General features: G+C 52.0%; 1 protein-coding gene across 1 annotated transcript in view; it reads right to left on the reverse strand.

Moving 5' to 3' along the window:
- The window catches only part of ATXN10 (ataxin 10), a 140515-nt gene that overhangs the window by 87089 nt on the left and 33706 nt on the right, over window positions 1-19720 (reverse strand). Inside the window, exons 8-10 of the mRNA XM_029954084.1 lie at window positions 13646-13811; window positions 6580-6688; window positions 4965-5134 (exon numbers count right to left, since the gene is read on the reverse strand). Of these exons, the coding sequence (XP_029809944.1) occupies window positions 4965-5134; window positions 6580-6688; window positions 13646-13811 (445 nt within the window). The remainder of the gene's footprint in view (window positions 1-4964; window positions 5135-6579; window positions 6689-13645; window positions 13812-19720) is intronic.

A 19720-nucleotide genomic window follows, 5' to 3' on the forward strand; every position in this document is an offset into this window, starting at 1 on the left:
ACCGGCCACAGGGCTGATGGCCTTCCCGTGCTGGACTTTTCCATGTGCTGTATGTAGGCTTATTTTTAACATGAAGTCATGGCTGTGAAGAAGGCTTTCTGCGAGCACATGGGATCAAACACGCGTGAATGCCGGGAGTCCTCTCTATGGGGAGGAGGAGGAGGAGGAGAAACTGAGCAGCCTTCTCACAACCCTTTTGGCAGAACGGGCCGAAAAACCCCAACTGTGGATGGCCCCGCGGAGTGATACTATTTCTTTGGGGAGAAACGGAGGTGGACACACTAGTTCATTTGCTGATCCACTTGGAAAACACGCGATTAGCTTTATGGAAAAAAACCAGCAACTGTGTTTGGTTTTTCTTCTCATGAAGAACTCCCTTGGAGCATTTCTGACAACAGCAAGGAAGGAAGAGGGAGAGCGGTGAGCCGTGCATGCCTTCGGCCAACAACGCAGCAGCCAAAGGATGCTTTTGGGGTGTTTACAGCATCAATGCCCATGTGCTCCGTACAATAGAAACCAAAACAGAATCTCCATTTCAGGTCCACAAAGGCTTGAAAGTAAGCTAATCACCACAGGCGCAGCAAGGAGATACTGTTTTGTCGAGCACAGAAAACAAGGGAAGAATAGAAGTCGCCAAGTGTTTGCAAACAGCTCCCTACGGCCACCTTGTAAAAGGGAGTCTAGCGACCCTTTTACAACTCAAGAAACACTGCGACCCATCATGGGCACAGAATTAAGAGTTCAAGACCCACGGGAGGACTGAGGAAACGCACTTCCGCGCGGACCTCCCCTCCAAGGCCAGGCACACAGGATGGCCCCACGGGGAGCCCAGAGATGAAAATGCAAAGGGGACTGCCACCCTGCCTGCCACAGCAGCCCGGTCTGACTCTGGTCCTCGAGCAGAGGGAGGGGCTGCCACAGCCCAGGCCGTCTGCAGGGCCACACCGCCTACCTGCTGCTCTGGACGGGCTGTCCCCCCACAGGCTTTTGTTAGAGCAACTAGTGCCACGCAGGCAGGCAGACCTCCCCTACGAAGGCGACGCAGCCTCTTCCCGAGCACACAGCAGGAGTTTCTATTCGAAAAATGCTAAATGAACAAAATCATAGTCTCTCTGAACCTTGGCCTCCGTCTTTAGAAAAGGATAATGGTACCTTTCCAGGCTTTTCCACAGAAGCATCATAAGCCTCCAACAAAGTAATGTAGATAAAAAGACCTTTATAACAGGGAAGGGGCCCCACAACCGTAAAGGGGGCCATCCAGGAGGCAGCCCCCACATTCAGCACAAAGAATGCACTGACACGGACAAGCACAGGGACCCAGCTGGGCTTAAGTGGCTTCTGACTAAACCTCAGAGAGAGCAGGCCGTGCATGAAGACCTAGGAAAATCTGTCAGTCATTTTGGGATCCTAGCTCAAAGAGGCAAGGATAATTAGTCCCTAGATGCTTCTAGAGTGGAGGATTCACAGGAAGAGATGCCTGCCTGTTTTATCCAACAAAAGATCCCACAGCTGGGAACAATCACATTTGACAAGTAGATGAATCAGAGACAGAGCTGGGCGTGCCCGAGAGTGCCAGACGTGAGCCAGGACGGGGCACAAGGGGCCTGACAGGGCCAGCAGAGGCAGATTCACCAGCCGCCAGCACCTTCCGCCTCAAGTCCATCGGGAAGTTGGCTGGGCACGTCTTCTTCCCCCGGGAAGCTCTTAAATGAGGGGCGTGGCGATACAGGCCAGGAGCTCAGAGTCACACAAATCTTACTACTACTCTGGACACGGCAAGTCACCCGCTTGGTGGCCTCCGCTAAAACGTGGTCAGCAGGGCCGGCTCTGCAGGCCTGACACAAACCTCAAGGGCCGGGACGCAGGAAACACTCAACAGGCCATCAGTCCCTTCCTCAGGGGCAGAATGAACTACATCAGGCTGGATGACACAAAATCCCCGACTCCAACAGAGTCAGAGCAGAGACAGAGCCAACGTTCCCTTTATGGCCAAACCTGGGTAGACGTGACACCGTCATCTGAACAACACAAAGAGAATGAACAGCCCGGTGACAGGGACCGGCTACGTCATGCTCTGTCCCTCTAAAACTGTGACTTAAGTTCTCTTTAGCGCATGGGCTTTCCATCCCCTGAGGCAACACCGAGCAAGGTCCGTCTGTAACAGCCGGCTAGAGTCAGGGTTTGGCTACAAGAACAAAGACGCTTCTCGGACTGCGAGGTTGTGGAAGGAGAAACGAAGCCCGAAGTAATGGGTTCGGGGGAGGCATTTCGTTGGCACAGGTCAGAGAGCAGGGCAAAGAGGACCGTTCTTAGGCTCAAAGAGTGAACTTCTTCGTACCTTCGAGAATGTCTGCTCAGAAACCAGGAAGGCCATTAGCAGTCACACACGTGAAGGGACGCACCACCGACTTCCTGTGAGCCCCGGGGCCGCTCCCAGCAGCACGTGGGCGCACTCCACGGTGCAGCCGGATCCTGACTGGAGTGAGTTATTTCATAAGCCTTTTAAGGGTTACTATGTTTTGTTCCTATAAGTGGCCTATCCAAATCAGCAACAAAAGAATAGTTAAACACTAGAAAAACAACCTCTTTTGTGCTCCTCCAGAAAGGCAGTCTTGGTCATTAAAAAGGCAAAGTGTTATTTATTCTCTATCGACTTGCTCTTACAAAAATCGGTCCAGTAACTTTCCAGGGTGGGGAGGGGAAGGGATTAGCAGCCTTCCACTCACACCCGCCTGAAAACGGGGCGGAGCCGAAATGCTATACGCGTGGAAGACGCTCGCCTGGCACCTGGGTCGGTGCCGTGTCGGCAGAAATGCTCCCAAAGACCCAACGCCGCACAGCACACAACACGCAGAACTGTCGGATGACCGGTTCGTTGAAACTCTTCCCTCTGCTCCCCGGGCTGGACGCCTGCTGTGGCCCCATCTCCAGGCACACCGACCCTTGGCTCCGTCACCTCCCTGGAGTTGTCAAGCTCATTCAGTAAAATTTTAAATTTTATTTTGGATAGCGTATCCTTCAGTTCTAGATTTTCCGTTTGGCTCACTTATTTATTTACTTACTTACTTTAAGTTTCTATTTCTCTGCTGAACTACACTATCTTTTCATTCATTAGAAGCACATTTTCCTTTACATCCTTGAGCACAGTCAGAATTGCTTTAGAATCTCTGTCTGCAGTTTAGAATCTGTGTCCCTGCAGTTTCTGTTGACCATCTTTTCTTGTCTTGGACAATGGGGCATATTATTTGTGCTTAAAGTAACTGTGAATTGCGTCCTAGACATTGTGAATGCTAGGCCATGGACACTCTGGAATTATATTCCTCTAGAAAATGCTGACTATTTTGGTTCTACTGAGCAATGGTCTTGGTTGGAGTTAAACTGGAAACTCTGGCAAAGGCAGCTCAAATCTTGGCCCCGCCTCCTCCTCAGCTTAGTCGCTTGGGGCCTGGCCTGCACGTGCGACTCAGGAGTCCGCAAGGACTCGGGCGGCTGGAGGCCAGAAGCTGGGGCTGGCGTTCCCCTACGCGGGAGTGCCTGCTTCACGTTCCAATGGCTGTGCTCGCTCCCAGCTGTCCGTTTCTCCTCTAAGGTGAGGGGAGTCCGGATTTTCCTTCAGAGCTTTAATAACTGTCCTGCCCGGCACCCACCAGGGCTGCTCCCCTCTTCCAAGTGCAGTTCAACTCCCAAATCCGCCTGTTTCACTCGGTTCACACGCTGTCTTTGGCCCGGCGTTTACGAGAACTGTCTGCCGGAGGGGCCATCCAGTGGCAGCACGCGCGGCCAGGGACAGCAGCAGAACCCGCACAGCTTGGTTTTTCCCCTACTTTCCACTTCTTCTCACCATGCTGTGGGTCACAAATCCAGAAAGGGCTCTGCCGTGCAGGCTGTCCCCGACTCAGGTGACAGGGGACTGAGCTTGGGACGAAGGGTCTGAGCAACGACCCAAAATCTTCCAAGACGGTTTCCTGCTCCCATACCGGCTGCCTCGGCGCACCCTCCAGGGCTTCTCCAGGCAGCCTTGGCAAATCACAGCACAGCGACCCCAGGGCACCTGCACATCGTACGTGGTTACTGGCTCTCGTGAGGCTAGAAATGGAATCTGCGAGAGCCGTCAAGGGCTGTATCAGAAACGGTGCGAGAGCACTCCCACCGCGTTTGACTCTTCAAAGGAGCCACAGGCTTTACTCACCAAACTGAAGAGGAAGGGGAAACAAACGCTAATGCTTGATGGGAGAAGGGCGGCGTCTGACTTCAGGTGTGTTTTTGCAGCACTCTGGGAAAAATATCCGTCACACCCATACTCGCTATTTCATGAAGCAAAACAAATACCAAAGAAAACGCTAGGAAAATACAGGGCGGCTGGGTCGGCGGTAAGCGCGTGCTCCCAGCCCCGCTGGCTTCGTCCTCACCCCTCCATGCTGCCCGCGCAGCCACAGCCGGGCCGGTCAGCACAGAACGGTCTCCAGCGGCCGTCCACTGAGGTTCCGGATTTCATAACTTAAACACGGTCTCAACTTCAAAATATCTAAAAGAAATGCTGATGATGCGATCATCCAGAAACGTAGGTCACAGATTTAAGGGTTTTTTAAATTATTAAGATAATGGTCCATAATGACTACTTTTATTAAATGTCTACTATGTGTTTGAAAATGTCTAGCATTTTAAATATCTGTTTTTATTGACGGTTTAAACGCTCAGGCTTAGAACATTGACAATTTATAAGAAAAGAGACTGGCTCAAACACACTAAGCATGCATACAACGCAACATTACAAAAATACAAACCCTAACATAAACAAATACGACACATTATGCATATCTGTGGGACATATATGCACATACCTCATATCTCCAACTACGTTCTAGACAAACTTCCACTCCATAAAAGTGTACATATCCTAACTTCTAAATATCATGTTCCACAGGAAGCCATCAACATATGACACATCCTGAAAATAATCTTACCTTGTCTTGGTTGTCTTTATTCTTGTAACACAGATTTCCAATCAGACGAATGAGATGAGACTTGAAGCCCTCAGCCATGTTCGAGACGTCCCCCTCCGCTTTCACACACCCGCCGGTGCTGAAGACGTTCGGGGTGTCATTGCCAGCGACGTGAATCAGTCGTAAGAGATCTACACAGAAAACCAACAAACTTTATTCTCCAGAAGGAAAGTCTTACTATTTGTACTAACTTCCCATCTACAAATCGAACTTCCGTTAATGGACTAAGATAAAATAAAGGTAAAGTACTGAAACCTCTCTTTAAAGATTAGAAAACTCTTCTTTTGCTTTAAGTTTTTTCACGACTCTGCTTTGGAGGAAATAAGCCACAGTGACCATCCCGACGTGGACTTTATCCACCAAGGAAAGCCAGCTAAAAATTTTCTGGCATCTTACTTATAACGAGGTTTCCACCTCCACATTCTTTCTTTATAAAGGAGCTCATGTGCTATCTAAGACTAACATACAACACCAGTCCTGTAACGAGCCACAGGCAGAAACCAAGAGGAGCGCTGACTTGCTCTCCTCGTCCAGATGACCGGAAGGCGGCGCGCGTCTCCAGAGATCCACCCTGGCTACGTTCGAAAGGAGCACCACTGTCGCGCTCTGTGAGAGGCCTGCTGGGCGGCCTACGAAAACAGATCATCTTCCAGCTGCCGTCGGGAAGCGTTTCCATCTCATTTAACACGCTCACCAAACCTACGGAAGGCAGGGATCATTTTCTCCACTTCCTAACGAAGCGCTCAGGCTCAGAGAAAGTAGTCATTTGGCAGAGCTGGCGGACAGCCCACGCCTGCCCTGGCTCCAAGCACGTTTCTCAACACTGACTCCGTCTCGCAGCTGAGTGGTGTTTTAATCTGATCGTCACTGAAAGCACTGCATTCAAAATGAAGCACTCGCATGAGACTCTAAATATCTCCTCCAGCTCCCCGCTGACTCCTCTGCCCACCTAGCCGCAATTCATCTCAGATGCATCTCCACAAGAAATAGAGTATTTTAAAGGGAGAAACCAGAGAACAGCCAATCGCGACATCACAAGCATGGCTAACCACAAGGAACAGGTTCTACTTGATTTACGCTGCACACAGTTTTTTAGCAAAGATGGTACTCCAGACAACGGCTTCTTGTTTAAAACCGTTTTCTTGTAAGAATGGAACACATCTCACTACGTCCGGCCACCATGCGTTGAGTGCAGAGAGGTAACGGAAAAATCTACTGACGAATTTGGAAAACGGACATAAAAATCCCCATCGTCCTCACGGACACCACCCCCAGCGTCAGAATCGTCCCCATCGCCACGACCCCCCGCACCGCACGCTCCTGAGGGAACGCCCACCACGGGCAGCCGGTGTCGGTTACGCTGATCCGGCACCGAGTCACACAGCAGGCAAGTGGCAGAAGCCTGAGCTGTCACCAAAACACAATGATCCTTGTTAAGAAAAAATTATTCCAAAAACAATCTCAAAACTATACCAATATGAAGAAAACTAACGGTCTGTGTTTGGAGCGCCGTGTCGGCGGGACGCGCCGCGGTGGCCTTAGTTCAAACTAGCAGGAAGCGGGACAGCGCACTCACCGACCACTCTCTCCAGCAAGCCCGGGAAAACCTGCAGGTAGCCGAGCAGGTCGGTGTTCGCGGTCATTTCACACAAGACGTCGAGAAGCCTAATCGTGGCCAGCGCCTCCTGGAACGAGAGGACACAAGCTAGAGGTCAAGCCCAGTGACCCGCACCGCTGAGGGGACGCTCGCCGTCGCTACCGGCGAGGCGGTGCCTGCGAAGAGGGCGTCGGACGAGAGAAAGCAGACCGTCGCGATGGAGACGGAAGTGCGAGACGCGCACGTGAGGAACCGCTTCCGCGACCAGCAAGGTCCGCCATCAAGAACGCAAGACGACGTGTCGTTATGTGTCTTCTGGGAGCAGAGAGTCAGAAAGCTCTTATTCAAGCAAAAATACCTTCCAACAGTGGAGCAAATGTTCAAAATTACTAGCTACGTACATAACATTTATGCAAATACTTTCTTTTAAAGTGTTCCCAGCAAGCAAGATCTACTTTAAAGATACAAATATCCCATGAAACACACTGATTTCTTGTCCACAGGAATCCTGTAAAACGCCGTGGCGGAAAGAACTCTGGCTGCAGGAACTTGCATTATTTCTGGGGAAACATAAATCTACATGCGCAGGGCGGTGGAAGGTCGGGAGAGACCGTACCACCTGGAAATGTCAGCTCTGTGGTAACTGCTTCTCGAATGGAGCACACGAGCAAGAGCCCACCAACCGCCAACCACATGGTATTAGGTCATCTCAATAAAACGTGAAAATCCAATTTCGTACCGGTTTTGACCCTAGTTTTTAAAGTACCCACTATGTGACAAACTGTGGCAGATGCTACACAAAGGACACAAAGAGAACATTCTTCAAAGGAAAAATAAAGTGCTCCGTTGTGTTCATTCTAAATGTGCAGTTTTCTTTCTCTCCAGTCAGGAGAGTCGAAGGTAATATGTCAACCTACCATCCTGAAATCTCAAAAGAAACAGCAAGTAACAAAGCGTATTTTTAATGCCTTGTCTGTCACCCCAGATGCCAGTCCTCCTTCCAGAAGAGGCTGGCTGCTTCCGGGTCTGGGGCAGAACGCGCGCCAGAGAGCCAAGGGGCCAGGAGCCCCTATCAGGATCCTGGTGGAAGGAACCAGAAACAACCTGAAAGGGGTCCCAATGGCCAGCAGCGGCACATCAGAACATCGGAAAGAACTCCAGCCCACGTGCACTGAAAGTCAGTCAAGTGGCGTTAAACCCCTGCCTTTGCAATCTCTGGCTGAGGTCACCGAACCAGCTCAGGACGCTGAAGCCTGATACTCAAAGAGGGAGGAAAAAACAAACGCTTGTTGTTCTTTTCGTAAAACACAAGGTGCTGTGCACAACCTGGTCGCTGAGCAAGACACCACCATTCTGCAGCCCGCACAGAATGAAGGGACCTAGGTGACAGCCATCTACAAGGGCTGACACCACAGAAAGTGACAACCTCTCTGTGAAGGCCCGCATCACTACCAACAAAACACAGCTGGTAAAAAAGACACAACAACCGAATCCAACTCCGAACAGGTCTCTGGGACTAATCATCGGCCACAGGAAGCGGAAGGAAGAGAAGAGTATGTTGAACAACACCAGGCAGATACACTCAAAACCAAACTGCGGAAAACCCTACAGGTAGGACAACGCAGTTTCTTTGATCCAGAACTAGCAACGGGGCGGAGGGGGACAGAGGCGGGCAAGGAATGGGACCAAACTTACTAAAGGACATCTGAGACACAGCCGAGGACTGCAGTGCGTGGCCTTTACTTATATCCTGAGTCAAAGAAATAAACTAGAACAAAATTACTCGCCAATGGGAAAAATCTGAGTGCCGTTTACCCGATATAGTTACACTGTTAGAGGTTTAGGCGTGAGCTGACTGCAGCTTACTTACGTGTGACTCCTCATCTTTTAACATCTAGAAGGTTGGGCTGATGAAACACTGGGAATGTTGTTTCAGTGCAGGGCGGATGGCAGGATCACAGACAAAACAAGAGAAGTTAGGAATGGAGAGGAGAGATCTGACCCCGAGGACGGGCTGGTGGTTTACCTTTCACTCCTAGTCTGTTGGGAATTTCCCATAATAAAGAGATAACAACAAAATCAGAGGGTTGGAAGAGATAATCTAGAAGTTTCCTTCCAGCTCCTAAATTCTAGGGTATTAACTGAAATAAACCCAAAAGAAAATTAACCTACCTATTTGAATCCTTCTATTAATAATGTGTCTCTAATGAGCATTTGGAAACGAATAATGAAAACACAGCCAGGAAAAAAACAAGACAGGGCGTGGGGGTGGCTCAGTCAGCTGATCGTCTGACTCTTGGTTCAGGTTCAGGTCACGATCTCACGATCTCTGGGTTCGAGCCCCATGTGAGGCTCTGCGTTGGCAGCACAGAGCCTGCTTGGGATTCTCTCTCCCTCTCTGCCCCTCCCCTACTCGTTCCCTTCCTCTCTCTCTGTCAAAATAAACAAACTTTAAAAAGATAAAAAAATAAGAGGAATGAGTGAGCTGTCCTCCCACTATTTACAAGTATTACGACACTGTTTTCCTTACACTGGGCACTGGGGAGAGAGGACACAGGCACTAGAAGGAAGGGACTCTGCCGCGGGCGGAAGCGGGGAAGAAAGATTAGGCTCCCATCCAGACCACCTGGCTAGATTAAAGCCCTCTTACAAAAGTTAGAGTTGTGGAGCACTGATAGGATCACAAACAACTCTCATCTCCTGAAAGGCAGACCACTCGTGTCTGGTTGGAATGCCACTAACCATTGCCCTGTGCACAGACCCGCGTGCGCGGCCCTCCCGCGGGCCTGTGGTGCCCCCACACACGTGGCTCTGCGACGTGACGGTCCTATCTCACTGGCTCTCTCTGTTAAACGTCGGAAATACAGAAAGGGATCCAAGATTATATAAGAATTTAACGTATGACAAAAGTAGCATTAAAATTAGCGGAAAGGATGAGATTATTCACGGAACGGGACCAGCACAACAATCAACAGCGAGCGTCGGGGGAACGTATTTACCGGTCAGCACACTGACTGCTGACGTGCAGTATCGCTCGCCGGGGGCCGCCTGGACGGCTCGGTCCGGTGGGCGTCCGACTCCTAGTTTCCACTCGGGCCACGCTCTCACGGCGAGCGAGCCCGGGCCCGGCTGTGTGCTAACCGTGCAGACGCCCGCTCGGGGCTCGCTCGCCTTCTCTCCGCCGCTCGCCCACGCGCCCTCTCTCTCGCAGGCTCTCCCCACCACTCTCTCTCAAAATAAACAAACAAACACTAAAAACAGTACAGCTCATCTTACTGGTACAGGAACGGGGGCACAGAGGCTCAGCCACTTTTCCGAGATGAAGATCACACACCAGCGGTTCCGGAAGTCAGGGTTCACAGCCAAGCAGCCCTTTACCAACAACTATATACTCTTGGTTCATCAAAGGACCTAAATAATCCACTTGGATCTACTCTTCACTCCTTACTCAAAAAATAAATTCAAGGCCAGTTAAAAATGTGGACAAAGTACCAAAAGAAAACTAGAATATACAGATGCATTATTTCCACAATCTAACTGGAGATGGTTTTATAAAATATATAAAAACTCCAGAAACCGGAAGTATAAAATTGGTAAGCCTCACTAGATTAAAAAAAAATTAAAACTTCTAAAAGTCTAAGAATACTATAAATAAAGTCAAACAAAACATGACCTATGGGGAAAGAAAAGTTTCCTGTACGTGTGACAAAAACACTCAGGTTCTGAAAATGCTCATTAATGGATGTATTTTAAAAGGTAAACTGGTAAGAGAGACAAATGCAGGGGCTCCGCGCCGACACCGTTAAGGAGAAACAGCGATCGAGCCGGACCAGTGAAAGGCTGCAACCCGCACACCTCATGCTCTGTCAGCACAGCATCTAGAAAGCTCTCTAAAAATTTTATAACCAAGACTGTGACTCGGCGATTCAACTTCCGGGAACTTAGGGTTCCAGACCTGCTTGCCCAAAATTGCAAAGACACCTACACTGGGGCGTCTCTGGGTAAAGGTTTTAAGAAAACCGTGGAAGCAACTGAAGGGTACGTCGACAGAGGGTCAGTCAGAAGTTCTGGCCGCTGGATCTCGTGAGACACGGCTCACCTGTGGGAAGGGGGAGGTGCACAAGACACACAGAAAAAGTAGCGCCGTAAACAAGCCAACAAACAAAAAGCAGGTGCGTACACACAAACAACTCTGAAAGGAAAAGAAAAAAATATATGCTGATGTATTCGCAGAAAACTGGCGAGGGCTGGGTGAGAGTGAAGACTTTTGTTTCACTGACCTCAGGGGGAACGGGGTTTATTTCATAAGCAAATATTATTTGCACAGTTGAACTATTTAATCCCGTATCAGTCCGTGGAAGGAAAGACTGCCCGTTCTTAGCCCACAAATAGGTGTTAAATGCCTGCTACAGTAACAGCTCACAACTGAAGTGGGGAAATGCACAGACTAAAACAGAATGAGAAACCCACAACCTGAAGACAATTCTCCTAACGGATGAATACGAGAAAATACAGAACTGAAGGCAATAATTTTCACTCCCAGAGGAAGGGCCAAGCTCACCGCAAACAAGACTAAGGTTCGAGATGAAGCTAACTACCCATCAGTCCCACGGGAGAGACAGCACACGAGGAGCGACAGAAACGTGTCAGCAACGGGAAGAGTACACACAAAATGCCAAAGGCAGAAACAAGCACGTCAATGTGAGAACCCAAGACTATTTTTATAAGAAGACTTGGGAAAAAACCTCAGGATTTTAAAGCCAGACGACTACAGGAATTAACACACAGATGATACAAACATGACTTTTCATTCCAATTTTTGGGCCACAGCATGGTGAGAACCTTCCTGGATACCTTGTCCTACAGATGCCACACCTGGGCAAGTGCAGTGGTTTGCCATCCGCCGGCTGGGGGAGGCAGGAGGGGAGAGGGGGTGGGGGGGACGGGAGGGCGGGAGGGGAGAGCCCTGATCGGCAGCACTGGCTGATTTCCATGGTATAAACACTTTCACCACAGCGGATTTAACAGCTCAGAGATTTCTGCGTAGCTAACAATGGACTCCGAAGCCAGGACAGCCAGCCCTAGGGCACCGCCGGGTATGCGGTACAGGTACACTGAGGTCGGAGGTCTTCTTGAACACCACTGCGGCTTTTAAAGAGGCTTCTAACTGGGAGGAGGACACATATACCGCAGTGTGCACAAGCGGGGGGCAGAGGTCAATGGATTTTTAAAAAGTGAACCGCTGGGGAAAGAACCGTTCTAACCATTTTATCTTTAAGACCAAAGGGAAAGAAGATGGCACAGTTTTCAAAAGAAAACTGTCTACAGATTTGTATCTACTGGAGTGCGGGGGGGGGGGGGGGGGGGGAGGCGCAGTTGACCCGATTCTCAGTTTTGGCTCAGGTCACGTTCTCACACTTCCTAAGTTCCAGCCCTGCATCAGGCTCTGTGCTGACAGCGTGGAGCCTGCTTGGAATTCTCCCTCTCTCCCTCTCCCTCTCCCTCCCCCCCCCTCTCTCTCTCCCTCTCCCCCCATTCCTCCCCTTCTTGCTTGCTCTCAAAATAAACTTAAAAATTTTTCTATCAATATAATTCCTCCTATCTTAGAAAAAAAACTGTTTGAAAGAAATACACAAATTTCCCTCAATATAAAGTTCCAAAAGGGCACCTGGGTGGCTCAGTCGGTTAAGCATCAGACTTCAGCTCAGGTCACGTTCTCATGGTCTGTGATTTCGAGCCCGGCGTCAGGCACAGATTCTATGTCTCCCTCTCTGCCCCTACCCCGTGCTCTCTCTCCCTGCACACACACTCTGCCTCATGCTCACTCACTCGATAAAAAATAAAAAACAAAAACATTAAAAGAGAAAGTTCCATCAGGTGATTTCTTATGATGCTATTGAAATTATCTGTATTATAAACACAAGCACCTTGAAAAAGTTGAAAGCTGGCACTTAAACAAGCCGCTAAGTTTTACTTCCTTTTCTGTCTCCTGGAGAACTGATTTTTAAAACTTCCTGGAAGCACGGCTCACTGCTCCTCCTACTGGAAACAGAGGCAAATCTATCTCCGAAAGGAAAGGCGGCAGGAGAGACGTGCCCTCTTGTGTCCCAGGAACGAGAAGGACGGTCCCAGCCTCAGCAGCGGGGGCGGAGGCGGTCTGTGGGACGCCGCACAGAAAATCCACAGCACAGTAACCCTGAAAACCAGCATACTCCCCAAGATCTCCCGTCACCGTGGGAGGGTCATGATCCGGCTGCACAAGGGCAGCCCACAGGTCCGTGGCGTCACGCACACTCCCATATTTCTGGGAGTCCGCAGGGTGGGTGGTCCTGTCGCAGGGCAGCCCCTCCCACCCCCACAGACCTCAGGGTTGCGGACGCAGAGCTGACTCACGAAAAACGCACCCATCCTGAGTGTATGGTACAGAGCTGTGTCGGTGTACGCAGCTAGGCACGACCTTTCTGTTACCCAGAACGTTCCGCGTGTCCCACAGTCAGTTCTGTGCCCCCACCTCCAGCCCGTGACGCCTTGTCTGCTCTCCTCTTCGTGGAAACTCACCCCTCCCCCGGCTCCCGTCACGCGGCAGGTGCGCAGTCCCTCTCTGCGGACGCGCGGCAGACACAGCACGTCCTACTGTCGAGCAGTGCTCCAGAGGGGGACTCGCGCTAACTTCACGACAGAAGGCGGGGACGATGGGACAGACACAGACAGAATTTCTCAAGTGGAAAGGAGCCTCCAAGTCCACAGGCAGGGCGCCTGCAGGGCTGGGGTCCGAGGAAGGGCCCCTTGCGGGCCGCGTGGCTGACCGCACTTCCTCACGCGGGGGAAGGGGCAAGGGGTCCTCCCGGGTCTCCGTCACAAGGGCACGAACCCCATTCCCGAGGGCTCAGCCTCAGGACCTCACACCCGCTACGGTCCCCACCAGCTTTCACAGTCTGAACGTCACTTCCGCACTGCTGTTTTTCAGCTCTTAGAGGAGAACGCTCACAGAGGCCTGGCGGGTTGGAAGATCGCCCCCCATCCCGACCGCGAGCCCGGCTCGTACCTCGTCTTCCGCGTGCTGCTCCGAGGTCAACTTCAGCACCATCTTGCACTGATCCACAAACGTGCTGGCGATCAGCTCGGCGTGGCTCAGGAACACCGCGATGTCGTCCGTCGTCAGCGGCTCGTCACCCACGAGCTTCGCTATCATGAGGTCCAGCAACGTGACTCTGTAAAACGGGAAAGATTTCCGCATAAACACGTAATACTGAAACTGCACCATGCTGAAAATATTTATAGGGCACGTTTTGAGACGATGTTTACATTTTTAATTTCTCACACTGTTTATGTGTCTAGCTAGGGGAGACATTTTTTGTGAATAATCTTCACCAATTACCTGCTTTTTCCCTGACGTCCCTGACGCGACGCAGCTACAGAACCAAGCCTGTGACGCGTCCGTCCTTCACTGCGAGCCCTGATTCGGTGTTTCGAGAACGCTGTCGGGGAGTTTTATGACGCGTCACAAATGCGACAATGGCGACGTTCAGGGGCTCACTCCTGTTCGCAGCTCGCTCCTGGGCCGAGTGTGCCACACGCACGACCCCACTTGCGCTAACAGCCCGAGGGGCAGGCCCTGCCCCTGGTGCGCACGAAGAACGGCGAACAGGGCTCAGCGAGGCCCATTCACATGGCCGGCGTCACAGGCGCCGGGCTGGGTCAGGATCCACACACAGCATTCCCGCTCTCATCCTGGGCCGCAGGCCTCCGCACCCGCTTCGCTGTCCTTCTGGTGAAGTCTGGCTCTGTTTATTTCAGTATTTTAGAATACATAAGGCATAAACCTGAAGACCAAACCTCTGCCATTTTACATCAACACTTAAATTACCCCATAAGTATTTCTATTCGACAAACTCTTTCCTTCTCTGAGAAAACAAACAAATCACACACAGGGCACTCTGTCCTGCTTACACCAAGCCGGACGCTTCATCAGAATCACATCTGTCTTGAGATTCTATGTATAATTCTCATTTATTTCTAATCCAGAAAGGACAGGAACGCTTAGCAAATGGAAATTCACTTACAGTAGGCATGGAGCATTTCTTACCAAGCAAACAAACAAAAAGAATTTGTTTACTTTTGCAAGTTTTAAGTATGAAATGAAACTATACCAAACTCTTCCTGTATTTTTGCTGAAGGACGGGAAAGATTGGGGAAAAAAAAAATCACACACAGACCTTACTGGTTTTCAAAACTCCTAAAACCCTCAGATTTCTTATAGCAATTATTAATCCAAAATAAAACAGAGGACCCCCTCAGCTGAGGACAAAGGAAAACCAAACAGTCGGTATTAGGGTATTTTTTCTGTTTTCCCCTATTCACGCAGGGGCTTTACAAATAAATGGGGTCCTCTGAGGCCACGAAGCCAGGCTCTCCGCCTTCCCCAGGCACGCTGACTCTCCGGGAACGCTGGAGAGGAGGCCACCTATTAGGTCTGGTCCAAAAGGGGCCCAGACATCTGTGCTAAAAAATGTTCTTGTTAAACAGGGCAGGCATGACAATGGCCGCCAGGCACAGGTCATGAGCTCCGGTTTCAGGAACTGGGCACCTGTGGACGATGACTCGAAGCAGAGCCTGAAGGAGCTGTGTGAGGTCCCCGGAGGAAGGGGCAGGCCCAAGGTGGCACCCGAGCTTGGCCAGCAGCAGCGGGAGGGCCCTGGAGTCCCGGGGGGCATACAGAGGGAGCCTGGCAGGGGGGCTGCCAACGTGGCAAGAAGCACAGACGCTGCCTCCATTACAGGCTCCCCAGAGCCCGCCCAGCCCTCACGCCTCTCCCTGCTCGGGAGACGCACCTCTACTCTGTGACTGTAACACAGGCCAGCCCAGCAGATGAGCAGGGAAGTGATTTTAAGGAAAAAATAAAGAATGGATGTTTAGGGGCGCCTGGGTGGCTCAGTCGGTTGAACGTCTGACTTTGGCTCAGGTCATGATCTCACGGTTCGTGGGTTCGAGCAATATACGTACGTGGGAAGGATTTTAAGGGAAAATTCTATAGCAAAATTTACATCTGAAAGCCACGCTTGGAGGAACGCGGGCTACGGTTTTAGTAGCCGCACCGGTACCAGCCTGAAGTGGGCGAGGTGGTTACGGGGGGACTGGAGTGAGGCGCAAACAAGGAGGGAAACGTGTAAGGGCACGAGTTTTATGGGCAGAGCACGTCATCACATTCTCTAATTCTGGAAATATAACGTCTGCAATTCAATTCAGGACTGAGGGCCCAGCGAGCTGGGAACTCCCACCTGACCTGCCCCGCAGACCCGGGGTGTCAATGGTGTGCCGGGAAGGCCCAAGCCTTTGTTAACCCAGACAAGCCAAGAACCAAGATGCAGGCACAAGGCGTGGCTGAGCTAACCTCGCTGGTCCCTCACTACGTGACAGGCACACGAGACTCCTGAGTGGCGGGAGGGAGGCGGACACGCTGGGCCCGAACAGCGCCCCGGCCACCTCTGTAACGCAGGGCAAACACCTCCGCCTACAAAGCCTCGGATCCCGAGGGCGAGATGGCAAGAATAACTCCATGTCGCTGGGTCCCTCGAGGGTCAAGTGGAGAGGCTGCCAGCGCTGCCGGGAGGGACCGTCACGAGCGCGGGGGGGGGGCGCAGGGCAGCAGGAGCAGGAGCCCGGAAGCAGCTCGCTGACCGAGGACGACCGCACGCTGGGCACCGACGGCCTCACTGTCCATTTCGATTAGTTATGGGCACCTCGGGGGCGGCCCAGCCCCACGAGCGGAGGGGACGGATCCGAAGCCACGGAGCCGCCGTGCGGGCGTCCCTCCGCCACAGGGGTCACTAGCCTGAACACTACGGAAGTGTTTTCCAAGGGCAGCTTTTTTTTTTAATATTTTAAATGTTTTATTTATTATTGAGACAGAGAGAAACAGCATAAACAGGGGAGGGGCAGAGAGAGAGGGAGACACAGAATCCAAAGACAGGCTCCGGGCTCTGAGCTGTCAGCACAGAGCCCAACGCGGGGCTCAAACCCCCAAGCCAGGAGATCATGACCTGAGCCGAAGCCGGCCGCGTAACCGACTGAGCCCCCAGGCGCCCCAGGGCAGCTATTTTAATCTGGTAATAGTGCAACTCACTGGGAAGGGGGCCCAGAAAACTGTGTAAACGCAGACTCTCATTTGTGCCGAATCAGCACATGAGCTGATTGGGACTGTGTACCCACGACTTCTCACCAAGCGGCCTGGAGTCAACCGAGGGGACAGCCCAAAGCAGCAGCTTTAGAAAAGAGCAGTAAAACATGCCCAGCACCTTCCGGCCAGACCTATCCACACCAAACGCAAGGACAGTGTCTCACTGTCACTAGGATGCCCAGGGACCTCCTGGGCACTTCATGAACACACGGCCTGTTTGAATGATCCTCAAACGTTTTAAAACGTGTCTTTTTTTTTTTTTTGGAGACAGAGAGTGTGTGAGCAGGGGAGGGACAGAGAGAGAGGGAGGGAGACACAGAATCTGAAACAGACTCCAGGCTCTGAGCTGTCAGCACAGAGCCCAACATGGGACTCGAACCCACGAACTGCAAGATCATGACCTGAGTCGAAGTCAGACGCTCAACAGGCGTCATTAAATCCAGCAGCCCCTACCCCGCAGGACACAGTGATTCGGCGGGTCAGGTGATCTGGAGGAAGCACCACGTGTCCCCGCAAGGTTCCAGAATGGGGGCTCCTCACCTCAACCACAGACCACGTTCTCAGCACTGTTCCAGATGCACAGGGAGGACAGTCAGCCATTCCCTGTCCCTGCTGAGAAAAACTCATCCTTTCCATCCTAGAAACCTGCCAACGTACAACTCTGAGTGCCGAACTACCCACTACCGCCTGCAAAGGAGCCCTCAGGGAACCCACGAGCTGCTCCTTGACCACAGACACAGAGCTGCGGCTGAGCCCCGGCCCCCTCCCCCCTACGCCTGCCCCCACGCACACACGCAGCCCAGGCTAATCGGCACCACTACTGGCCAGAAGCATTACCAAAAACTTACGCTGATTAACACATACATCCCAGAATTGTGGGATTGAGCCCTGGGTCGGGTTCCACCCTGAGCGGGTACCCTGCGTAAGATTCTCTCCCTCCCTGACTCGGCCCTCTCCCCTCCGCCCCTCCCCTCACTCGTGCTCTCTAATAAAAGAAGATTCAAAACTAAAAAAGTTGTTAAAAATTTAAAATTAAAAAAAAAAAAAGAAAGTCAGAAGGAAGAGGACAAACACACTCACAGTCCGTGCTGACTAGAAACTCGGCTGGTACGTGACCTGGGCAGGTCACACCCACAGGCTCGAGGGTCAGCCGTACGTTCACCAGGAGGAGAGGCGGGGGCCAGGACGGTCCCGGCAGAGAAAGGGACACAGGAAAAGGCAAGAAAGTACAGGGAAGGCCTCACAAACTGAGAGAAGACCTGGGTGGCCACAGCGTGGTGACCGGCAGGGAAGGGGCCCCAAACAGCACGCCACAGACTTTGGCTGCGTCCTGGAGCAGGCAGCGCATGCCACTGAGATGGCAGGACGGCAGGTGACGGGGAAGGGGACACACAGACATCAGACCGGGCAGACTTCAGGCGCCGTCCACTCATGATCGCGGCAGTCTGATCCCCAGGAGCTGAATGGCGGCAGCAACCTAAGTGTGACCGATGGAGGAGCAGACAAACCATGTGTAGTCCATCCACACAATGGAAGAGGATTCGGCGTCGAAAAGGAAGGAGGGGGCGCCGGGGGGCTCAGTCGGTTGAGCGTCCCAACTTCGGCTCAGGTCATGGTCTCACAGTCTGTGGGTTCGACTCCCGTGTCGGGCTCTGTGCTGATGGCTGGAGCCTGAAACCTGCTTCGGATCCTGTGTCTCCCTGCCGGCCCGTCCCTCACTCATACTCTGTCCTTCTCTCTCACAAAAACGAATAAATGTTTAAAAAAAAACACGGAGGAGATTCTGACACATGCCCCAACACGGACGAGCCTTCAGGACATTATCTTAAGTGAAATAAGCCAGTCACAACGGGACAAAGACCGCAGGATTCCACCCGGAGAAGGACTCACAGTCACCAAAACCAGAGGGCCAGAAAGTCAGAGGATGGCTGCCAGGGGCTGGGGGCGGGGGGCAGGGAACTTCAGTTTGGGAGGCGAGAACGTTCTGGAGGCTGGCGGCACAATAGCGCCCGTGCACGCAGCGCTGCCCGACCGCACACCTGAGTCCGGTCAAAGCGGTACACGCCACGTCCTTTATCACGATTCTTAAAAAGGCCACGGCCAAAGTCCAGTCACAGACGACGTCAGGGCAGAGCAGAGGTGTGAGGACAGCGAGCTCACTGACTCGGGGCCTGGCAAGGGGGGGAGGCCTCGGGAGGACCCCGGGGTTTCCGACTCGGCCGACACTATGACGTGAGTAAGCATGCTCACTGGACAGACCTTCCCACAATAAGAAAATTCATTCGGGGGCGCCTGGGTGGCTCAGTCAGTTAAGCATCTGACTTCAGCTCAGGTCAGATCTCACGGTTCGTGGGTTCGAGCCCCGCGTCGGGCTCTGTGCTGACAGCTCAGAGCCTGGAGCTGCTTCAGATTCTGTGTCTCCCTCGCTCTCTGCCCCTCCCCCGCTCCTGCTCTGTCTCTCTCGTCTCTCTCTCTCTCTCTCTCTCTCTCTCTGTCTCAAAAATAAACATTTACAAGAACACAACTCAACAGGGTACCATTCCCCTCGCGCTCGGGTATTCCTCACTGCAAAGCCGTTTCCTAATTTATAGCACTGTCCCTCGCGTCACACATTTTAGGTCAAAAACTACAAGTAATTCTTTTTCTGCAACAGAAGCCTGGGCACGGTGGGGCGGGGCCCTGGGTTGATGCACCTGGCATTTACGCTGACTTTAAACGCACAAACTCCTCCTCCTCGCCAGAGGCGCTCAAGCGACACTGCCCAGCGAGGCCGCGAAGGCGCAGGGAGCTGCACTGTGGGAAGCCGATACGCGGTAAGAATCTCAAACCACAGCAATTATAAAAACAGTGACTACCATCAAAAGAGTAACATTTTTGAAAGGTTTTGATCGTCAGAGCTGGGACTCCTCAGTTAAGGGTTGGTCCTCCCGCGGCAACGTCTCC

This window comes from Suricata suricatta, chromosome 10 (assembly GCF_006229205.1).
Source record: "Suricata suricatta isolate VVHF042 chromosome 10, meerkat_22Aug2017_6uvM2_HiC, whole genome shotgun sequence".
Lineage (NCBI taxonomy): Eukaryota > Metazoa > Chordata > Mammalia > Carnivora > Herpestidae > Suricata > Suricata suricatta.